Here is a 25,186-nt window from a genome sequence, read left to right on the forward strand (position 1 = left end):
AACCGACTAAAAAACAGTGAGAGAATATGCAAATTAACAAAATCAGAAACAAAATAGGGGTACATATCAAGAGACACTAAGGAAATCCAAAGAATCACTAGGTCATACTTCAAAAACCTATACTTCACAAAACTAGAAAATCTAAAGGAAATAGATAATTTTCTTGATATATACCATTTAACAATGTTAAATCAAGACCATATAAATACTATAAACAGTTCTATAACTCCGTAAGAAAATAGAAGCAGTCATTAAAAGTCCCCCAACCAAAAATAAAACCATGGCCAGATAGTTTTTATAGAGAAGTCTACCAGACTTCCCAAAAGAGCTAACATCAATACTCTAAAAATTAATCCACAAAATAGAAACAGAAGGAAATTTGTCAAATTCATTTTATAAGACTTCAGTCACCCTATTATGCAAACTCCCTAAAGATTCAGTAAAGTAAGAGAAGTATAAACCAATTTCCCTCATAAACACTGATTCAAAAATACTCAATAAAATACTCATAAACTGAATCCAAGAACGTGTTAAGATCTCTACCATGAAAACCTGTCAGTGTAATTCACCACATAAACGAAGTGAAAGAAACACACACACACACAGAGAGAGAGGGGGGGGGGGATCAAGAGGAACAACCCATTAGATGTTGAAAAGACCTTTGAAAAAATCTAACACCCCTTCATGATGAAAGTCTTAGAAATATTAGACATACAAGGCACATACCTAAACATAAAAAAGTAATTTATAGCAAGCCAATAGCCAACATCAAGTTAAATGTAGAGAAATTCAAATGAATCATATTAAAACAAGGAACATAAAAGATTACAATGACAGATTTTCATGGTAGATGATCTTGATGTGGTCTTGGACTTCGTTTACAAGTATTTCATTGACTATTTTTGCATCTATGTTCTTGAGGGGAAATGGTCTGTTATTCTCTTTGATGAATATTTGAGTACTTTAGATATCAGGGTTACTGTAAGTCTCAAATGAATTTTGTTCTATTTTGTGGAATAATTTGAGAGTATTGATGTTAGCTCTTCTTTGAAAGTCTGGTAGAAGGATGTCCACTCTCTCCATATCTATTCAATGTAGTAATTTAAGTCCTGGTGGAAGCAATAACACAAGTGAAGAAGATCAAATGGACAAAAGCTGGAAAGGAAGATGTCAAAGTGTCATTATTTGTAGACCATATGATAGTATATATAAGCAACCCAAAAATTTTACCAAGGAACTCCTACAGCTGAAAAATACCTTTAGTGATGTGGCTGGATACAAGATTAACTCAAAACATGAGTAGCTCTTAAATACACAAAGGACAACTAGAATGAGAAAGAAATAAGTAAAACAACTCCCTTCACAATAGCCTCAAAAAATATAAAATATCTTGGGGTAACTAACAAAGCAAGTGAAAGATCTGTATGACAAAAATATCAAGTCTTTAAAGAAGATATAAAAAGATAGCAAGAGCTACCATGTTCATGGGTCAGTGGAATCAGCATAGTAAAAATAGCCAAACTACCAAAAGCAATCTACAGATTCAATGCAACCCCATCAAAATTACAACACAATTCTTTACAGACCTTTAAAGGGCAATGCAAAACTTTATGTGGAAAAAAAAAAATCCCAGAATAGCTAAAGGAATATCGTACAATAAAAGAGCTTACAGAAGTATCACCATCCTTGATTTCAAGCTATACTACAGAGCTATAGAAATAAAAACTTCATGGCATTTGCATAAAAACAAGTTGATCAGAAGAATCAAATCAAAGACTCACATATGTATTGACACCTGATTTTTGATAAAGAAACCCAAAATACACGATGGAAAAAAGAAAGCATCTTCAACAAATGATGCTGGTTTAAGTAGATGTCAGAATGTAGAAGAAGGCAAATAGATTCATATTTATCACCCTGCACAAAAGTCAAGTCCAAAAACTCAACATAAAACCAGATACACTAAACCTGATAGAAGAGAACATGGGGACTGGCCTTGAACAGGTTGACACAGGAGACAGCTTCCAGAAAAGAACACCAATAGCACAGGTCCTAATAACAACAATCAGTACATGGGACATCATGAAACTGAAAAGCTTCTGTAAGGCAGGAAACACTGCCAATAGGACAAAATGCCAGGCTACAGAATGAAAAAAAGATTTTCACCAATCCCATATCCAACAAAGGGCTAATATCCAAAATTTATAAAGAATTCAAGAAACTACACATTGATGAGTCAAATAACCCAATTTAAAAATGAGGTACAGCTCTAAACAGAGAATTCTCAACAAAGGAGTCTCAAATGGCTGAGAAACACTCAGCATCCTTAGCCAACAGGAAAATGTAGATTACAAGAACTCTGATTACATTTTATACCAGGCAGAGTGGCTAAGATCAAATAACATAAGTGGCAGCTCATGCTGGCAAGGATGCATAGAAAGGAAACACTCCTCCATTGCTGGTCTGAGTGCAAACTAATACACACACTATGGGAATCAATATGGCAGCATCTCAGAAAATTGGGAATTGATGTTCTTCATTACACAGCTTTACCGCACTCAGGCATATACATAAAAGATGTTGCACCCTGTCACAAGGACACTTGCTCAACCATGTTCTTTGCAGTTTTGTTCAGAATATCCAAAAACTGGAAACAACATAGATGTCCCTCAAACAAAAAAATGGATAAAGATTCTGTGGCACATGTATACAATAAAGTATTACTCAGCTGTTTTATTTTTTAAGGACATCATGAATTTGCATGCAATTGGGTAAAACTAGGGGAAAAAAAACATCCTGAGTGAGGTAACCCAGACCCAGAAAGACAAACATGGTATGTACTCACTTATAAGTAGACATTAGCTGTTAAGTAAAGGACAATCATGCTAAGTAACAAGGAAGCTCAAGGAGGAACAAAAGGATCTACCTGAAAAGCAGAGAAAGAGAATGGAGTTTTGCAGGATTTGAGGCAGGTGGAGATGGAAATAGGAGGGCTCAAGCAGAGTGTAAAAAAGAGGGAAGGAGTACTGGAAGAGACAAATAGAAATAGCGGGCTTTTGAGAGATGATGTGGGAAATCTAGTACAATAGAAACTCAATGGAGTCTAGAAAGTGACCCTAGTGATGTCTCCTAGTAATGGATAAAACAGAGCCTGAATTGGCATCTTCTAGAAACAGGCAAGGTTTGTAGCAGTGGGACTGGGGCATCAACCGAGCCACAAAACCACGGTGGGTTCCTCTTGAGCCCCATGCTGTGAGAGGAAGCCCACACCTGACACTGACTGAATGACTACAAACCAGAGGTAGGACAACCCAGAGACCCAGGACCGAATCAAACACAACTGGGGGAAAAAACGTCAACGAAATGATTCCTAATGATATTCTGCTATACTCATAGATCATAGATGCCTAGCCCAGTTGTCATCAGAGTGGCATTATCCAGCAATCAATGGACCAATGGGAGCAGATACAGAGACTGACAGCTGAACTAGAGGTGAGCCAAGGGAACTCCATGGAAGATTGGGAAAGATGAATTGTGGAATCCAGGAGATGGAGGACATTTGGAGAACACAGCTCACAGGATAAACTATGTGGGGCTCAAAGGGATTCTTAGAAATGGAAATGACAAACACAGACCCTGTATGGGTCTGAGCTAGATCCTCTGCATATGCCTTAAGACTGTGTAACTTGATGTTCTTCTGAGGCTCTCAAAAATGGAGGTGGAGGTGTCTCTGATTTTTTTGCCTGCTCTTGGGACCCTTTTCACTGTCTACTGGGTTGCCAAGTCCATCTGTATTTGAGGGTTTGTGCCCAGTCTTATTGTATCTTGTTAGGCCTTGTTGTTCAGGAGATACCCCTGGGAGGCCTGCTCTTTTGTTCTTTTCCTTTCTTTTTTGAAGGAAACCAGAGGAGGAGTTGACCTAGGGGAAGGTGGAGGGGAGGGGAGAGACTGGGAAAAGGGAAGGGAAGGGAAACTGTGGTCAGGATGTAATGTATGAAAGACAATTAAAAGATATTTAATAAAATTAAACTAAAATTTTAAAACATACATTAGTTTACGGGGGGAGGGGCAGGAAACAACCTCATCAGTTCATGTTTTGGTGGATTTCTATTGTGTGTAAATTCAGGAAAGGCCATAGAACTATCGTGATGAGAACAACAGAAGTGTGCACCACGCATTAGCCAAAATTGCTATGTTGTATACCCACTGTTCAATTTTACTTATCTTCTCCAGACCTCTGCCTCCTGTCATTGATGAATGTGTCACCTATGTCAGAGTTCTGAAGAGAAGGAATCTGTGAAGAGCCATTTTGGCACCTCTGAACAGTTGATGGAGGAGTATTATTAATATTATCCCAGGACATTTTGGGGCTAGCCAAGGCAGGACTCTGGCCTCTGTGCTATGCCCTGTAAAGGCTATTACAGAACGCATCTGCATGTGCCGCCCTAGGCAAGTTTTTAGAATAAGGCTTTAAGGAAGTACATTTACATCTGTAGCCCTAGGCAGGCTCTAAGAATAAGGCTTTAAGGGAGTACATTTACATCTGTAGTGTGGAGTAGGGCCTTTTAGAATGTGACAAAGGGAAGTACAAGTATTTGATGCTCCAGGCAGTATCCTTAGAAATAAGGCTTTGGGCAGGGTGGATTTTGGAATGTAGGCACAGCACTATTCATTTTTGTCTCTGACCTTTTCACCTGACTTCCAAAACTGTTAACTCCTTTGAGCCCTGTCTCTCAGCAGTTGTTACCATTTTTTGCATGTAATTAAAATGGTTTAAAAAGAGGACAAATTAAAAGAAGGTTTTGCTTCAGCCACCAGGCTTAGGCCTCAAATCCGGCCGAAGTCATATTGCAGCTTTAACTAGCTTGTCTTTTTCTTTCAATCCTCCCTCCGGTTCCGGGTGGACTTCAAGCTGGTCTCAGACAGGAATTGTGATGAAAAAAAAAAAGAAAAAAAAATGGTGTGTGGGGGTTACACATCCATCCACTGTCCTGCCTGACATGTGATCTCAAATACTGCAATCCATGGGGTTTTATTGAGGAAAGTGTTTCCTGGATTGTGTTTTTTATAAGAGTAAGAAAACCCCAACTGGGCCAGCAAGATGGCTCAACAGAAAAAGGTCCTTTCTGCCCAAACCAATAATCTTAGTTCAAGTCTCAGCATTCTCATGGTAGAAGAAAAGAACCAAGTGATCCAAGCACTCCTCTGACCTCCACGCTAGTGCCATGGCAGGCCCACAAGCATCTAAACACATATACATGCACATTAAGTAAATAAATATATTTAAGAAAATAAAATTTTTAAAAGTGTTAAAAAAACAGGAAGCTCCCCCAATTATCAGGCTAATGCATTTCAAATATGCACATGGGCAGAAATGCTGCAATGGGCAGCAAAGTGTTTGCATGCATACCTCCAGCCTCCACAAATGTGATCACTGCGCTTCTGGACTTCCTGTCATAGTCCACACTTTCCACTTCTCCGCCACCATTCCTGGACTTACAGAAGCTCAGCTCCAGCTTGTCCCTTGTCTGCTCCTCAGAAAGTTCATCAGGAATTCCCATAACATTGATCTTCATCTTAGAAATGTCCACATGAACCTAGGAGAACATTTCATAGTCACGAGTTTAGGTAAAGGAAAAATGTCTGTGTCCAACAGAAGAGCCAGAGCTTTAATGACGGCCTCACCTGGAATCTGACGCCTGTGTTCAGTGGGACTGGATGTGCAAAGACCTTCACCGGGGTGCCTTCCAACTGCACAACATGCTTCCCCATCGATATCACGTTCTGTGCAACTGGAAAATAATTTTAGAAGTATTCATTCATGATGTCCTGAGAAAACGTCATGCTTTTTATTCAAAGGCAAGTTGTTGTCCTTTAAGTTTTCTTCCATTTTGTTTTATTACATTTGTGTGTGTGTGTATGTGTGTGTGTGTGTGTGTGTGTGTGTGTGTGTGTGTGTGTGTTTTCTTATGAGGAGGCATTTGTGTGAAGGTCAGAGAACAATTTTCTGGAGTTGGTTCTCTTCCTCCGGGATGTGGGTGCTAGAGATGAAAGTCAGGTCTTCAGGCTTGGCAGCAAATGCCTTTCCCTGCTGAGGCATCTTAATAGCCCCATTTTCTTGAGTTTTAAAGGATCAAATCTTAACATTCTCCCTCACCCCCTGGGATTTCCAAGTTATACTAGTCTTACCACCAAAATAGGAAAATTCAGTGTCACAATGTGTAAGCAAAAATGGTAACATAGAAATTCTCAATTTCTAAATTTATCTTAAAGAATGAATCTACCTTTTTTTTTCTTTACAACATATGCCTAATAATTCTGTATATTCTTTATTCTTTTGGTCCAGCCAAACATGCTTCCTTTCCATAGCACTACCAGTGGATTCCTCTAATACAGAAAATTCTCCATCAGAATGTCCTCCTCCCTGTTCTGTAAGCGATACATACTTTTGGGAGCCAGCATCATTTTGATAATTAGTTCTATCTTACTTTATTCTATGTCATGCTCATACATTGCTAACAACAAAGAAAATGATCTTTTTAGTCTCTATCTTTCAAAACAATACATTACTTTGATCTCTTTTTTTTCACAAACACTCTTTAAAACACTGAGAGCCCCATGGTACCCACAGAACAGTCTCCACACAGACCAGACAGACTCTGCAATACAACCATACCAAAGCCAGTGGAAGTTCTATAAACAACACCATACTCATTTAAAATGTATGCGGGTAAGTGTTTCCTTTTAATTGTGTGCTATAACCTTATATAACACTCCAGCTGTTGACATGTGGAGCCTTCTTTTTTTTTTTTTAAGATTTATCTATTTATTTCATATATGTGACTATACTGTTGCTCTCTTCAGACACACCAGAAGAGGGTATCAGATCCCATCACAGATGATTGTGAGCCACCATGTGGTTGCTGGGATTTGAACTCAGGACCTCTGGAAGAGCAGTTATCCAGCTGAGCCATCTCTCCAGCCCCCATGGAGCCTTATTCTAATTTGTCATGAAGATAAGAGATGTCTGCTTCCTCTATTACAAACGAAGTGTGTGTTTATGACACCAGGAAGCACACCATGGGCTGAGAAAGAAGTTGGTTGAAGAGAAGAAGGTTGTTGGGTGGGAATTCGGCTCACTGGACCACAATATGAGTCTAAAGTTTATATGCTTTGTTTTCTTTTGCTAATGGCAACAGATGACAACAGAAACAGTCACTGAAGCAATACTCAGATGAGCCTCTCATTATCCCCAAACCCCTAACATCTGGTGATCTGACTCAGCAGAGTGGGACCTTGATATCCCAACTTTAGTGACAATGGTTGTCAAAGCAACTCCTGTTTACTTCTGTTCCCCTGGAGCTGCTTCTGGCATGGGGACTTCGAACCACATCCAGGGAGCAAACAGCCTCAAAAGCTGCTTCTGAAGTGACTCCAAACCCCAGCAAGCCCAGGTGACTACCATGCAGTGACTGCCATGCAGAACCCTGGTCCCATGTTGTCCCTTATACCTGCCAGTAATATCCCAGTGACTGCCCATTTACAGCAAAGCTTCCCCTCAGTTGTGCATTCCAGAGGGGGGAAAAATTCCCTATGGATGGGGCCCTCATCTCTGTTTGTCTTGACTTACTATATGCTTCCTTTCAACATTTATTTCTAGGCCAGTGTGATGGGCTAGATGCCAGAAGACTCAGGTTAAAAAACACAGATTCTTAGGATCTATACCTGGAAGGACCCAGAAGAGCACATGAGCCCATGTTTGGTGGCCTGCTCTTGAGACTGTAGGTCCTGTAGGAAGTGCTCAGACACTTAGGCACCCTCTCAGCCCTGGAGTTCAGCAATTGATGCTCTTCTCTAGGCTTCTGCTCCCTTGTCTGGAAAACCCCTCCCATAGCAGCAGCAATGGTAGCCGACATGGGTGTGTTTGTTGGTTGTGTGCATTCTGGGCACATTTCTCATTTCATACACAAAGAGCTCATGAAGTCAGAATACCACAAAGCCTGTCACCAAAATCTGAGGCTTACAAAGAGCAAGAGCATGTCTGCATTAGAGGACAAAGCTAGCACTCAAAGCCAAACTGTGCTCAAGAAGAAAGCCAAGCTCTCAAGAGGACCATCCTTTTTTTGAACTTGACCAACATCAGGTCCCATCCATTCCTGGGCTAAGTACTGGTTAATCAATTTACTAAATCACTTAAACATCTTTAGAATCTGTTTCCTTGCCAATCAAAGACATGCAACAAGTATTTTTGCTGTCCTGTGTTTATATCATTGAACAATCATAAAATGAGATGTCTCAAAGAACACAAGGAAAAGTATATTCTGCTACTTTTATACTTCTAACATTTTATTTACTCTTTTGTTTTTTATTATTTGAAACGGGGTCTCACCATGTAGCCCTGGCTGGCCTCAAACTCACAGAGATAGGTCTGCTCCTGCCTCCTAAGTGCTATGATTAAGGCTGTGCACCGCTATGCCTGCCAAGTTCTACTTCTTTACAGTATGGTTACAATCTTCTAATATGCTTATTATTTGGACATATAGACTAGAGAGAGGCGGACACTGGATATCCCAATTCCTAGATTTTATTTTCAGAGTCATTGCTTTTTGAATATGTGATAAACATATGTCACTTAATATCATTGCAATATGACATTTGTCAGTACTCTGCATTAATCTATATAATACTATACATTACATCATTATATATCATAAGTAATCTAATGCTTGGTTTCCTTCTCTGTAAATTGAGACTTGTCACGTCTGCCCCGGAATACCACTATGAGGACAAGAAGAAACATCAAACACACAAATTGTAAAGTGATAGCCAAACATCTAAGGAAGATTTTTGAAGTTTCTGATGCTTACAAAAGTCACACCACCATGTTTTTAAGATCAGCCATACCTTCTTCCTTCTCAAAGGTGATAAGCGCTTGTCCTTTCTGTAGCTCATAAAGAATTTGTGAGCTCACTTGAAACGAACAGGAGCTATTTGAGAAATGTCCACCATCCTCGGGACTCTCCATGGAGGCGAATTTAACCTTTCTTTCCGGTACATTCTCTTTAATCTAATTTAAACAGAAACCAGAACAAGAAATAACTTAATGGCTTCCAATGACAGTACGACCTAGTCATCCAGTGATTCCTTCTCTGCTGATGCTAGAGCTTTGTGGGATATTGACTGTGGTCTTACTTAGCATCTACAGTAACTGCTTCTTCCTGTGTAACTTCTCAGTAGGTTAATCAAAGACTGATCCCTTAATGTCATTTTATAGATGAAATTATGAACATAGGATCCTCTCATTTTCCCTAACTAACGTTTAAACCAGCCAATACCATACAGTTTTCAATCCCAAAGTGCCCACTGTTTACAGTAATAAGTTCCTTTTTCCATGACTGTGCCCATACTGGACAAGCTCAGAAGCAAATTGCTAAAAGCTGTGTTTCGTTTCATGGTGCAGAAGCCCAGGAAGTGAGGTAAGCAGTGCTCCTTGTATTGGGTCAGCTCCAAACATGCGTGCGAATGCACACACTGTCACCCTCTCCCCCTCTCATCTCGCTCCTCTCTACTGATGACGTTGTTTCTTCAACCCAGTAAGTCTGCTTCCCTCACACTGATGGTAACCCTTAAGGCTGAGCATGGGTGTAAGGTCATTTACTGAAGCAAAGAATTATCAGGGGCTACGCCACTGAGGAAACAGCACCCCACCCCCACCAAAGATTAACAGTCACTGGACTCTCTGGGAGGGGTGGGGCCTCATGGGCCCTTCCCCCATTGGTGGTGGATAGCTAACTGCCCAATCTTGTAAAGATAACCACATCTCCATCAAGTTCATGATGGCCATGTCCTGCTGGAGGACATCTTTTTACTGCTTATATACCCATCTTCTGGCTCTTACATTTTTTCCCACTCTCTTCAGCAACGTCCCTTATGCCTGCACCAGGTCATGTACATCTTCTATTAAGGGCCAAGAACTCTATTACTATGGGCAATGTTTTTTATGGAACACTCAAGAATGCCACTTTTTTGAAAGAATCCTTATATGATATATTATAACCTGATATGATATATATGACATGAAATTTTTTTTTAGTTGTCTTGGCTTTTTTTGGGGGGAGGCAGGATTTATGTAGTCCAGGCTATCCCTGAACTCAGGATTCTTGATACCACAGTCTCCCCAGTGCTAAGATTGCTGATACGGACATTCACCATATCTAACCTACCCACCAACCATGTTTATAATTTAAGTCTATGTAACAATGAAGCAAATATTGTCAACAAGAATTGCAACCCATAGAATAAATGGTTATACTTACCTGTTTAAAATCATTGGTATCAACAAAGGTATAAGTATGCATAAATGTACCAGTGAGTTATATGTGCACATATCCATCTACCAAGGCTGTTTTACACACTGAAATAAAATGTGTTATAAGAAAGAAACTTCAAGTAGTCAATGAGTCTTTGGATGATTTTTGAAACTTACTGTACCTTTACAAGGAATCAGTAGGGTTCTAGTTACAGTAGGCTAACTTCCAAACAATCTTCCAAGCCTGCAGAAGGGCAGTGTTTACCAAACATGTGGAAACACATAGCATTCAAACCTTCTGACACCAAGCATTTTCCAGAGTTTAGAGAAAGACAAAAATATATCCCACTTTGTGTTTTCTGTAAAGTGGATCCATTAGACTTGTCTGGTTTGCAGAGCCTTTTGATCTGGCTGGAGGCAGACAAGCAACCAAATCCTAACAGTCTTGCGCCTGGTCATCCATCTCCTAACCACAGGACATCCTATCTCCCAGAAATAAAAGTAGTGACAGTTTCGGTGTTGTAACAAGCTGGTTTGTCAAGAATAAATAGAAATAAAAGCTTAATAGACAATTCAAACATAGGAAAATTTAGGAGAGTCTTTAAATGACAAAGACTAATCTATTCCTGACTTGTCTGCTCTGAGACAAGGTCTCACTGTCTAGCCCTGGCTGGCCTAGAGCTTGCTATGGGGACCAGGCTAGTCTCTCATAGGGATCCCCGTGACTCACTCTCCTGAGTGCTAGGATTAAAGGTATGTGTCCCTATGTTCATATTATGCCAAACTCTCTAAACTGTGAAATTCGTTTAAACTATTTCAGCACTTAGATGAACACAGTAAGTGTAGCCAGTGAGACGATTAAATGTTTAATCCAAAAGTTATCTACACTGAGCAAGGCTCTGTTTTTAATTGTATTAATTTTATAGTTTTTTTTTTAAGTTTTATCACGCTGTCCATAGGTAGTAAGAAAACATATGCATTACAAGTATAGTGCATGAAGAAGTCAAATGGAGCCAATACCCAGACAATAGATAGAATCACGAAAGTCTTCCTGGTTTCCCAAAGGTCTCACATGCTTTATTTAAATGGGAACATGCAGAGTTCCCGGCTTTGCCTTTTATGTGTCTCTGTCATGTCTGTCACATTATTCATAATGTACATAATCATTTGTTTTCATTATGGCGTGGAATTGTATACCATTGTTTTCTCTAGTTCTGGCATAGAATTCACCTGTACAGCTATACAGTAATTTATTAGTTCACTCTACTATGGAAGAACACTTGGGTTGTTCTCCATTTGAGGCTATTTCATACAGTGAGTAGCCCAAACCAGACATGACATGCAGCCCAGCCAGCTCCATTAATGCCAGTACACAGGAAGCAGAGGCAGAGAGAGAGAGATAGATAGATAGATAGATAGATAGATAGATAGATAGATAGATAGATAGATAGATAGATAGATAGATAATCACAGTACCTGGAATTCTCTGTTATCTGATTGTAATTCAGCTTCAAGTATTTTAATCTCCTCGACTAGTTCGTTGTTTTCCCTCATAATTTCATGGAGTAATCCCTAAAACACCAAATAATTGGAAAACAATTAAACACCTTTGAGTTCCTTTTTCGGAATTAATTAAATGCCAATTCCCCTACCCAAACCTAGGCAACCTCAGGGCAGTCTCTGAATAAATTTGCCCACATTAATAGTGCATTTGCTTACCATCTTGTTCCACAGCCTGATGAGTCTTCTATTCCTACTAAGATATCTTAGCTCTATGATATGAACAAAGAAACTGATCTCTTCCACATAGACACAGAAATCTTTATAATTAAGGTAAGGAATGAAACCCAGACATTCTGGACTTAGCTAAATATTCCTAAACTATCTGAAGCCATATTATGACTTAACAATACTCTAAACAGGGACAGATTACACTAAGGCAGGCTTTTTGTTTGTTTTGTTTTGTCATCTATGTTGTATTTTTGGTTTTGAGGTGGTTTTTTTGTTGCTGTTGTTTTCTATTTGTTTGTTTGTCTTATCAGCAATGATTCCAATCGTAGCCAGTTGTTTTAAAAAGCAAAACTCCCAGCCTTTACCAATGAAGACACAAGAGCCAGATGCTAGGGTGAGCTAGCTCAGGGAGACAGAGAAAGCACCCAGCTGACATTTGTATTCTACCGATGTCCTAGAAGATAAAAGCTCCTTTTCTTCTCCTCCTTGTCTTAAATGCTCTTCAGCTCAAAGACCCTCCTTTCTCTTTACTTATGTTCACTCCCTGTCAGATGGTTGCTTACTCTGCCTCTTGACCTAGGGTGGAATTTAACTAGCTTTTAGGTTAAGGTGTGTGCTAGGGCTGAGCCACACCACAAAAAGATGTTTGCAGTTCACAATCTTGGAGTTCACAATGTGACCAAATATCCGCCAACAGTAGCCAGCTGCTTTGACAAACCAAACATACACTATGCTAACAACAGGTCTGAGTACCTGGGACTCCTTTCCTTCTTGGGCCTCATTGGATATTGCTCACACACACTTTTCTGGTATAAACCCAGAAAAGGGGGTGAGAAACACTTAAGTTTTGTTAAGAAAAGAAATAGGAAAAACAACTGCCAGTGTGAAGTTTTTACAATACAAAAATGCAAGGATCTTTTAAAAAAGTCAAACAGCCTTACAATGCCAAAGACATAAAGTGCACCTCACTTAAAAACAAATACACTGTTAAAGAAAATGGGACTTTTAAAGTTGGACTAAATATACTTCGCAACATGATATGCCCATAAGCCTATGGGAGCCAGGGAATGGAACTTAGTGGTTTGAATCAGAAATGTCTTTCATGGGCTCTGGTATTTGAACACTGGTCTCCAGCTGGCTACACTGTTGGAGAAAGTTGTACATCCTCACTGGAAGAAGCACAGCACTGAGGGTGGGCTTTGAGAACCCATGGCCTCATTCCATGTCCCTTTTGCTCTCTCTGCTTTCTGCGTGAGACTGAAGCTGTAGTCTCTCACTTCCTGATCAACCACTTTCTGCCATGGTTTCTCCACCACTACAGACTCTTCTTCTTGACCCGTAAGCCAAAATAAACTATCTCCCTTAAAAAAAATGGACACCAGCCATCTATCAGTGTCTCCTACTTTTTTTTTACCTTGCTTTGTTCGCCTCTCATAATGTCATTCTCTGGAGAGCGCTCTTCATAAGCTTGCTTTTTGTTGTCTTTATCAGTATCCATGACTCTCTAAAAAGAGGAGGGCTTTTAAAACAGAATACTACACAAATTCACGAAAAGAGAAATAACAGTATCGTTTTATGAAAGAAACTGGTCTTCTGTGCTTTGTAATTTTTTTTCAATTGTCAAAGTCTTGACTGTCAAGTAGCTTACAGCAAAATGTCCTTTGTAATTTGAAGAACTGCACATCTCTAATTGTATAGGAAGGAACTCGATAAAGGCAGTGTTAACACAGCTAATACATCAGCTGCAATGTTATTTTAATCCAGTTTCTATAGGAGCTATTAAACTCTCCGCTAGGTTCCATGATACATTAGAATATAGTAACACATATTAATATATCAATAGTTTAAGACTAGAGACATGGCTTAGAAAAGAGATGCTTTCAAACAAGCACGACAACTTGTCTTGCATCTCTGGAACCCTCAAGGTAGAAAAGAAAACTGGCTTACACACATTGTCCTCTGACCTTTGCACCTGCACGAGTGTGTACATATATGCACACATCAACACACAAAATAAATAAAATGTAATAAAAAATAAATTAAAAGTTTGCTTAAGTATTGTGGCATCCAGATTTCAGTATACAACTCTAGTGAGCATACAAGCAAAATTTCTCAATAAAGTACTCACAAATCAATGTCAAGAATATTAAAATCACTTATCATGACAAGTTGGTTTCCTTAGCTCAACATAACACAAGCCAACGGATGTGATATAGCATGTATATACAATTACAACCAGAAACCACATGATCATCCAAATCATTTCAATATTGAAAACCTTTCAACAAAGATCATCCTTTCAACATAAAGGCCTGAAGTATCCAGGAATAGAAGGAACATGTCTTTGCATAGAAAAGTTAAATGCAATAAGCCTACAACCAACATTATATTAAATGGAGAACTAGGTAGGTTTTCTCAAAAAATCTGGAGCAAAACAAGGATGCCTACTTTTAGTAAGCATTTCGGTTTAGTAAGGTGCTGGAATATGAAAAAAAAAAAAAGGATACAAATATAAAAGGAAAAGGCCAAAGGATCCTTAGCTGCACATGACATACTCTTTATTAGAAATACCCAAAAGACTCCACCAGAAAACTCTCCCGTCTAATACAGGGGTTCTCAACCTGTGGGATCTCTTTAGGAGTTATATATCAGATATTTATGCTACAATTCATAACCATAGCAAAAGTACAGTTACAAAATAGCAACAAAGTAATTTCATGGTCAGGGGTCACCACAACATATCTATATCAAAGAGTCCCAGCATTAGGAATGTGGAGAACCACTAATCTGATGAGTAATTTTAGCCATACAGCAGGACATAAACCATTATCAGCTGGCCAAGCATAATGGTACACACCATTAATCCCAGCACACAAGAAGTAAGGAAGATCTCTGTGTTGGAGGCCAGCCTGCTCAGTGCTGAGGATAAGCCAGGGCTACACAGTTAAGACCCTATCTTAAAAAGTAAATAGTTTAAAATGTCAGCTTTTCTGTACAACAATAACAAACTGGCTAGGAAGAAAGAGAAAGAAGAAGAAAGAGAAAAGGAGAAAGAGAGGGCTGGAGAAATGGCTCAGCAGTTAGGAGCACTGACTGCTCTTCCAGGGTCCTGAGTTCAAATTCCAGCAACCACATGGTGTTTCACAACCATATGTAATGAAATCTGATGCCCTCTTCTGGTGTGTCTGACAACAGTTACAGTGTACTTATATATATATAGTAAATAAATAAATCTTTTAAAGAGAGAGAGAGAAAGAAAGAGCATCAACAACAGTTAAAAAATACCTACGAATAAATCTATCAGCAAAGATAAGACATTTAAATATAAAAAGACACCTCGTGCTCATAGATTAGCAGAGTTAATATTGTGAAAATGATTAGGCTACTCCTAGATTCAACGCCACTTTTCACCAAAATTCCACTGACATTCTTCTCGGGATGAAAACAAGACAAACATCCTAACATTCATACAAGTGTCCAAGGCCCCAAGTAGCCAATGAAAGAAAGGACAATACAGGAGGTAGCACAGTCCCTGATCCCAAACTCTGTCACAAAGGTAAAGTGACAAAAGCAGCAAGGCCTTGACACAAAAAGTGATGTGCACCAAAAACAGTTATGTGCACCAATGCCATAGAATAGACGACTCAAAAGTAAGCCTGCACAGCTACAGCCAACTAATCTTTGACAAGGGTGTCACAAACATTCATTTCGAATGAGAAAAAGGGGGTAGGGGGACAAAAATACAGAGAGCTTCTTCCACAAATGATTCTTGGAAACCTAAATGACCCAGTGAGTAAAATCGAGTCCTTGTGCCTCACCCCACCACACAGTGATCAAGCCAAAATAGATCAAAGGCCTTAAGACAGCTGAGGGCAACCAAGTAAAATACTTTATGATACAATGCTGGAGTCAGGAAAATAGGGAGTTCAAGACTAGCCTCAGCTGCATACATACCAAATTCAAGGCTATATGAGATTGTATCTCAAAAGAAAATTTTTAATGAAAAACAAGGGAGGGGGAGGGAGGGAGGGAGGGAGGGAGGGAGGGAGGGAGAGAGAGAGAGAGAGAGAGAGAGAGAGAGAGAGGGAGAGAGGGAGAGAGGGAGAGAGAGAGAGAGACTCCCTATAAAGGATTCCAATAGCACAGAAATATTCCCAAAAATTAACAGAAAAGGATCTTTGGCAACTTAGTCTTAGTGTCAGAAAACTAATATCTAGAATACACAAAGAACTGCAAAATGAAATGCTAAAACCCCAAATCTTCCAGCCAACCAATGGGTTGATGAATAGGACATGCTGTTTTCAAATAAAGAAATACAAGTGGCCAAAGAAACTTATTGAAAAGGTGTTTAACTTCCTTAAAGTTCAGGAAAGGTCTAAAGGCTAATTTTAAGTGTTCTGCTCGGCTTCTCACCCCAGTCACCATGGCTACCATCAATGGTGACCATAGCTGACAATGACGTGGGGAAAGAGGACCTGTGGGTGGGATTAGAAACTTGTGCTGTCACTTTGAAAATCCTGCTGTGAGTGACTGCCCCCAACCCCCCAAAGCAACGCCAGCCTACAGCTTTTTCACCAGGGCCACTAACAAAAGCTTGTCCCAGCAGGACTTGCCAGCCTCCTACAACCCTGGAGGGGAAGTGTAGGAGACTGTCACAAAACCTCACTTAATTGTCCAGCCACTCCCTACCACCTGCTGTAAGTACCTGCGCCTTGATTGGTGTAGCCTCCAGGAGACCACAGAATAAATGGAAGGAGTTAGCGCCTTTGAGACCTGGGGAAGCCCTCAACCCTGCTGGGTAAAGGCTTTTCAGGTGTGGCCTGCTGGGGAAGAGTACCCACAATCTCTCACCTATGCTGGGTAAGCAACTCATTGGTTCTCCAGTGTCAACTTGAACAGAATGATGCTAAAAAGCTGCTGGGACCTTAAAGGGGGGGGAGTGGCAATTGTTTTTGTCTCTCCTGGGAAGGAATTTTAGCAACAAATCAGTATGAGTGCCCCCTCGTAAATAAATAAATAAATAAATAAATAAATAAATAAATAAATAAATAAGTAAACCCTGTTGGGATTCTGTAAACCCCACCTCTCAGTTACCTAGCAACAGCCAGGTATACCCCACCCCTCAATTACCCAGCAGTGGCCAGGTATGCTCCGCCCCAGTGACCTGACACTATAAAAGGAGCTGCTTGACCCCTCCTCTCTCTCTTGGCCTCTCCTGCCCTTGTGCTCTTGCAGCCTCCCTCTTCCCTTCCCTTCCCTTCCCCCCTCTCTCCCACGTGCTCATGGCCGGCCTCTACTCCTCTACTTCTCTTTCTCTCTGCCTCTACCACCCTCTTAACTCTCCCATGACCTAAATAAACTCTATTCCGTACTATACTGTTGTGTGGCTGGTCCCTCAGGGAAGGGATTCCCAACATGGACCCCTCAGAGGCATCTCCCTTGCCCTCAGGCCTCGCCGCACCTCCATGGGCCATATGCACCCAACTCTCTTCATCCTACCCCTAACATTGGTGCCATGACTCGGATCGTTATCCTTTCACAACATTGGTGCCCTGTGACTTTTCCTTTCATTGGTGCCCCGTCATCTTTTCCTTACAAACCCTACCATATTATCCAGAAATACCTCTCCAAGGAATTTTAGCAACAAATCAGTATGAGTGCCCCCTCGTAAATTAATTAATTAATTAATTAATCCTACCATATTATCCAGAAATACCTCTTCAGGGTACATATACATACCCAAAAGAACTGAGACATTATACCACAGAGAAACCTGAATACCCATATTCTGATTACAGTAGCCAGGGAATGGGTCCAAACTAATCATCCATCTAAAATGAATGGATAAGGAAAATGTTATATAGATACAATGGACTTTCATTAAGCTGTAAATACAAATAAAATTATGGCACTTATAGGAAAATGGATAGAACTAGAGATCAGTATACTAAATAAACCAATAAACCAAAAAGGCAAATACTATACGTGTCCTCTCATATATGGTGTCAGTGTGTGTGTGTGTGTGTGTGTGTGTGTGTGTGTGTGTGTGTGAGTGTGTGTGTGTGTATGTACTATAAATGACTTAATGGGAGAAGGGCAGGAAAAAGTGGGTAATGGAATACAAGTGATATGAAAGGCAAAGGCTGGGAGAACTAGAACATTAAGGGGGGGAGGAGATATGAAAGCAGAGGACGAGGGGGATAAGAGGAAATTATAATGGCATATGTATGAAAATGCCGTGATGGAATCATTACTTTATATGTTAACCTTAAGATTTTAATACAAATCAAACTAAAGACAATATTTCTCTCTGTGTCTCTCTGTGTGTGAGAGAGAGAGAGAGAGACAGACAGACAGACAGACAGACAGACAGACAGACAGACAGAGACAGAAAGACAGAGGGAGGGAGGGAAGGAGAGAGAGAAACAGAAAAATCAGCAGATGGAGAGATGGCTCAGAGGGTAAGTCTTGGCTTGAGGACTTAACTGGAGGACCAAGTTCATTTCCTAGCATCTACATAGTGAGGGCATCCCACACCTTGGAGGTCTTCTGACACGTATGTGGTGGACAAACATACACATGCAGGCAAAACACCTAAACCCATGAGATGTTTTTTTTTCAAAACCAGACAACCACTGTGAGAGAGAAGAAAGTGGCCTAAAAGGAGGGCAGATGAGGGTTTAAGAAGAGAGCAATGGAGTATGTATATATATGCAATGTTATATATACATATATGTATGTGTGTGTATACACTGTTATATATATTATACACATGTTGAGGTCCAGCCTCAGCATGACAAGGGTCCTGAGAAAGGCGGGATTGGGAATGGGACAGTGCTAATTCAGTGGAGCAACTGTCAGTTCAGGTGCTCTCTCTTTGCCTGAGGATTCTCATCATCCTCCCTTCCTGTCCTTACTTCCGTCTCATTCTTTAGTCCTGTCCTTGTTCTTTCTCATGTTCTTTCCTTCTGATCAGAGAGCCTGGACCCAGTCTTTTATTTACTAAAGTTAGAGTATCAAGGCTTTGAGCATTGTTAATAATTATTCTAGAAGTCCTTACATTTAAATCAATTCTATGAATCTGGGGTCATTAATTCCAATCCCTGCTTCCTTAAAACAGAAACTAAACACACAGCAAAAGCGCATTTCCTTATAGTTTTTACACAGCCTGTTCTTCATGGGTAGCTGGGCACTTGTGGTTTCCTGGTAGAGCAGACAGCAGTCTTTAGCAACTACTTCATGTAAGAACAAAAAGGTAACAGACTAGGGCTAAAAATATTTCTTACAGCATTTTAAATTTTATGCAAGAAAAACAGTTAGCTTTCTCTAATATCTCTCCAGACATTGTCAACTCCAATTCTTCAAGTATCGAAGAGAACAAAGTACTGGGCTGGAGAGATGGCTAAACAGTTAAGAGCACTGACTGCTCTTCCAGAGGTCCTGAGTTCAAATCCCAGCATCTACATGGTGGCTCACAACCATCTTTAATGGGATATGATGCCATCTTCTGGTGTGTCTGAAGACAGCTACAGTGTACTCATATATAATAAATAAACAAGTCCTTTAAAAAAGAGGGGGGGAGTAGTAATTCTTTATATACTTACACGTCACCTTTCACTCTTTGGTCTTGGTTTCCTAATCCTAGCATTTCCATGGCCTCATGTACTCTCCCTTTAGTACCATTTGTTTCTAGGTCACATACAAGCCTCTCTTCTATAAAATAGATTCCTTCTTTTCCTGTCCATGTCTTTTGTTCTTGAGGCTGCTTTAACTCTCTAGCCTTCATGTCCCCCAAGTCCACCCTGGATAACTAACACAGCAGTCATTGGACTGGAGGGCCCATTTCTCTACTCATGATTCCAAATTCAAGGCCAAATCTGGCAATTAACTATTTATACGAAGGCCCTCGTAGGCTTTGTGATTCTGTTGTCTAGATCCTTTCCCATATCCCTAAGGGCGTGTTCCTCGTCCTCCGGAGCCTCATGACCATTTCCACTTTTTATTCCTGAGAACCACATCTGTTTCATTTGTTATGATGTGTTTAGCTATGAGTAATGGGGACGTACATTCTCCAGAAAAGGTGATTGAAATTAAAATAGAAAAGACTGCAGATCAGTTTCAGGCCAACAGCAGTATCAGCACATGGGAATTATGGAGATCAATGGCCTGGAGATGCTCCAGAGGCAAAAACTATGTCACCCTTACCTTACAGAGCCATGCTGGACCCAGCGCATATATGTGTATATGTGCATACAAACACATACGTATAATATATAAACATACACACACTCATATATAAATGTACATCTATATATGTGTGTGTTTATATGTATATATGAATATGTGTATTTATGTTAACATATATATATATATATATATATATATATATATATATATATATATATATATATATATATATATATAATGAAGGTAGAAGGGAGAGTATTTGGAGTAGGGAGAATCAGCAAGAAGGGAACAGGAGGCCAGCTAAGGCAGTGAGAGAGCAAATGTGAAGCATGCAATAACACACATGTGCCTGCAGTAACACACATGTGAAAATGTCACAGAGCAAACCGTTTCTTTGTCTATGAACTGAGAACTAATTCAAAATAAATCTTAAACAAGAGTAATTTCTCAGTGCAGAATCCCAGCATAAGTGACCAACATGAAATAATCAAATAAGTAACAGGCTAAATCAAACTCCCGCAGCCCCCGAGGCTAGACTAGGCTGGTAAGATGCATCGAGCAGACATGCACAGTCTGAACAAAGCAGGAAGAGGCAGCAGATGGATTCAGAGGCAGACACTGTCTGCTACAATTTGCCTGTTTGATTTCGTTTAAGTGAATTTTTTTTCAAGAAAGATGGAGCAATTTTCAGATTAAAGGGAACTCAAAAACACAATTATATGCAATCTATGATGCTCATAGTGGGACGAATGGTGAAATGATTAGAAGTTAGTGAATATCACAAATTAATTTTTTGATTTTTTTCATACTGTGCTATAGTCAAACAGGAACTCCCACTCAACACCCTTTTAGTAAGAGATATCCACTCAAGTATTAACAGGGTGATAAGTCATTTGCTTGAATTTTTACTCTCAAATAATCCAGAGAGAAAGATCATTTTCTATTACATGCAACTTTGCTATAAATTTAAGATAATTTTAAATACATTCTTTAAATTTTCATAGATATACGCTGTATCTTATTTAATCAGATCCTTAACTCACAAAGATCTCTTCAAGGATGCTTCGCTGCCTCAGCCTCCACCAGATGAAATCCTTCTGTCTTCAAAGGCCATAGCAAACCTCCATTAAGTTCCTGAAGCCTTTTCCTACCTCCCCAGAGGACATTAGTTCATTACTTACCAAGCACTTTGATTATATATATTTATGTTATATATAATTCTGAATAATCAACAAATATCCAAAGACTGGGACTACAGGCCAGGTGCTCCTGCCTGCGTTTACCCAGAATCCTATGCAACCAAGAACAGTGCATGTTGTACTGTATATTTTATATCGCACATTTTTTCATATCCAGAAAAATATATTCATATTCATATAAATATTAATTCCTCATATTACAATTCTTGAGAGAAATTACAACATTATAATTGTTTTCAATGTTATAATTAAAACACCAATATTTTTTTCTTAAACATTTTTTTAGATTTGTTTCTTTCTACGATTTATTTATTTATTTATTTATTTATTTATTTATTATATATGAGTACACTGTCTTCAGACACACCAGAAAGGAGCATGGGATCCCACTACAGACGGTTGTGAGCCACCATGTGGTTGCTGGGAATTGAACTCAGTACCTCTGGAAGAGTAGATAGTGGTCTTAACCACTGAGTCATCTCGCAAGCCCAAAACACTAATATTCTTAAAAGCTCTTGCTGTAAGTGGTCTATTGCATAACACCCCCAGAATATCTTCACCACATTTATCATCTGAATATTTTCCCTTTCACACTGTGTGAAATGTATAATTCTTCCTTTTCAAGCAATCTTATAGGAAGCAGAAAATTGACTCCTTCAAAGACATCCATGGTATAATTCCAAGAACTTGTGAAAATGTTAGATTGTACTGCAGAGAAGATTTAAGGCTGCAATCTGAATTCAGGATGCTTATTGCATATAAAATGTAGAGGTAGGAGCAGAGAGATGGCTCCAGGGTAAACAGCCTGCTTGGGTAAGCGTCTTCCCGGTATTTTCCATCCTAAGCAAGGTGTTTGGGGTCCTGAAACTCCCTGTCAATCTATCCAAAGTCCATTGAGAGACCCTGACTCAGAAATTAAGGTGGAGCAAAAGACAAGACAATATCTAGACTTCCACCTCTGGCCTCCACAGGTACATTCAGAAATGTACACACACACACACACACACACACACACACACACACGAAAATCATCCTGCATTGTGTATGAAAACTTAACCTAATCAAAAAGGTTTTCTAGAGTAAACGAGGGATAACACCTGAGTTAGACTGAGATAGAAGGGATAACACCACAGTTAGACTGAGATAGAAGGTATAACAAGCGATGCTGGTGCTGACTTTGGAAATGGGAGATGGGATGCTGAGCCAAGCAAAGAGGGCTGATCCAGAAGGTGGAAGGGGTTCATCCCAAGAGCACCCAGAACAGGAGATAGCTCCGCTAGCCCCTTTACTTATCCAGGGAGACCTGCAGATGCCTACAGATGACACACACAGACACACATCTAGTTTTAATATGGTGCTAAAAGTAAATAGTTTCACATTGAAACGTGTACATGCAGGCACATGTGTGTATAAGCCACCAAGGCCATGTAATGTACTATGGGAGTAAACTTACATTTAAAAACCCAATTATCTCATTTTCCTAAGTATACTTATATCATAGTGGTGCCATGGTTCTTGGCAGCATAAAGAAAGGAAGAAAATACAATGTGTCCATGTTGCACAGACCAGAACCATGTCAAAAGATGGCTACAATTTTAACAATTAAAAGGTCCAAAGTGTACTTCCTTTACAATCAGGGGACACTTGATTGAATAAAATAGAGAAATTGGTCTATCTGGGTGGTGACACAGGTTAGTAACAAGACGATCAAGAGTTCAAAGCCAGCACAACATAAATAGAGAGGCGTTGCCTCAAATGCTTTCGCTGCTGTGCAGAAGTTTGTGTTACAGGCAGAGAAGGAAGCTGACAAAGCAGAAACTGCACTGGTTGGTTCACAGTTAAGCTCTCTGCAAGACAGGGCCACAGAGCCCTGGGCAGAAAAACTAACCCGTGAGTGTCCAAGAGCTTTGTGTGGGGATTAGAGGAGGTAATTTCATTCACTGGCCCAGTGGAACCTGCTGCTTTCTCTCTCTCTCTCTCTCTCTCTCTCTCTCTCTCTCTCTCTCTCTCTCTCTCTCTCTCTCTCTCTCTCTCTCTCTCTCTCTCTCTCTCCTGGCTGGACTGGACACAGGAAAAGTTTCCTTCAGGGGCACACAAGTTATTTTGGATGCCTCTGGAGCAGGAGTCCTGTTAGCCCAAACCAATGGCCTCCTAGAATTTTATTGAATATTCTCCCTTCAACATCTCTTTTCAAAACAAAACTAAATTAAAAAAAAAAAAAAACTTAGATATTCTGAAAAAGTGAGGCAAGACTAGAGAACTCAGCACCTACCAAGGAAACATTAATAACAGTCTTCCTGAGAAAGCCATTTTTACTAAGAGCATTCTGGAGCCAATCCCAATGACTCTTAAGTTTCCTTTTCCCGGGAAGGGAAGCAACCCGTGGCCTGGGCGCCCTGAGCAGGCTAGTCCCCAAGCAGCTCACTCTGGGCTCTGAGACCCTAGAGCCTGGGCTGGAAGCCGCCGCCCTCCGAGCGCGCGCCGGGTGGTGCGTCCCGCGCGCGCGGTGGCCGGACCGCGGGGACGCAGAGGACCGAACCGATGGGACAAGCACTCACCCGCTCTGCTGCGCAGCTCACGGTGTCTCAGAACCGAACCCCTCCGAACGCAAACCTGGCCTCTGCGACAAACTAGTCACAGGACGTAGTTTCACTTTCGATTATTGTAGAAACAGGATGCTTCGGTTCCAGGCACTGGGGACTTCGTCCCCGAGCGCCATTGCTGCTGTGTCTATATTGGTAGTAATTCCAAGACCTACTTTGAAAAGCTCCTTTGTGGGCAGTATGCGGAACGCACTGTTGGAAAACCGGAATGGAAACCAGAGCTCTCTATGAAAATCCTCTCTCCGTAATTTTCTAGAGAGTTATAAAGTTTGACACCAGCACAAGATAGACCAGGAAGCTGGAAAAACTGCTTCCTGGGCTAAATTTCATGACCCTTGCTTGAAAGTTTTCTCCTAAGCTTTGTTTTTGTTGTGAGGATTTTGTAAACAAACACTTCCCCTAGATGTGAGCTTTTCCTCTGTCCCGAAAAATAGCTGGCTTCAGTAAGGAAGCCCTAACCCTACACCAAGAACTGGTTACTCCACAGCTGGGCGGCACAGGCGCACAGAGGAACTCAGCAAAGAGATACCAGGGCCTTCTACACGGTGGCGCACAGTAACACGTAGCTGGCTCTGAAATGACACATTGGCAGAAGCAAAATCGTTTCCATCAAGGACACTGGTGGGGCTGCCGGGTTGGAGGTGGCGCAGGCCTTTAATCTCTCAGCACTCGGGGACAGAGGCAGGAGGATCTCTGTGAGTTCGTGGCCAGAGTTCCAGGACGGTCAGGACTACACAGAGAAACCCTGTCAGGACCGGATTGGGGGGAGGGGGGTGGAGGCAGTGATAGGATCGGGTTTACAGTGATACCAGAGCCACATAGTGAGACCCTGTCCTTTAAAAAAAGGGGGGGGGGTCTTTTATGTTGTCAGCCCAATTAGAAAAAACAGTCTGCAGTGACTGGTGCATGGTGGGTGGGAAGTGACACCCGGGGGTGCTCCCCCTCCTCAGAGGAGAAGGTGCGGGCAGAGGAGATCTGAGAGAGTGGGACTGGGAGGAGAGGGGGAACTGATGTTGGGATGTAAGGTAGATAAATAAATAAATTATTTATTTTTAAAAAGAAAGAACAAATGGTCTGGGTATTACTTAGGTTTTCTTCTGAATTTGAAGAATTCTTCTGAATTTCTTCGTTTTAAATTTGTCAATTAAAACTCATAA

The 25,186-nt window shown here is 40.5% G+C and overlaps 1 protein-coding gene across 1 annotated transcript in view; it reads right to left on the reverse strand.

Annotated features, from left to right (window-relative positions):
- The window catches only part of NMI (N-myc and STAT interactor), a 29,287-nt gene extending 5,031 nt beyond the window's left edge, over positions 1-24,256 (reverse strand). Inside the window, exons 1-6 of the mRNA XM_080927424.1 lie at positions 23,985-24,256; positions 13,455-13,544; positions 11,786-11,881; positions 8,905-9,067; positions 5,686-5,792; positions 5,411-5,597 (exon numbers count right to left, since the gene is read on the reverse strand). Coding sequence (XP_080783550.1) covers positions 5,411-5,597; positions 5,686-5,792; positions 8,905-9,067; positions 11,786-11,881; positions 13,455-13,538 — 637 coding nt within the window. The 5' untranslated portion in view covers positions 13,539-13,544; positions 23,985-24,256. The remainder of the gene's footprint in view (positions 1-5,410; positions 5,598-5,685; positions 5,793-8,904; positions 9,068-11,785; positions 11,882-13,454; positions 13,545-23,984) is intronic.
- Positions 24,257-25,186: the final 930 nt, after the last annotated feature.

Source organism: Micromys minutus (assembly GCF_963924665.1).
Source record: "Micromys minutus genome assembly, chromosome: 13".
NCBI lineage: Eukaryota > Metazoa > Chordata > Mammalia > Rodentia > Muridae > Micromys > Micromys minutus.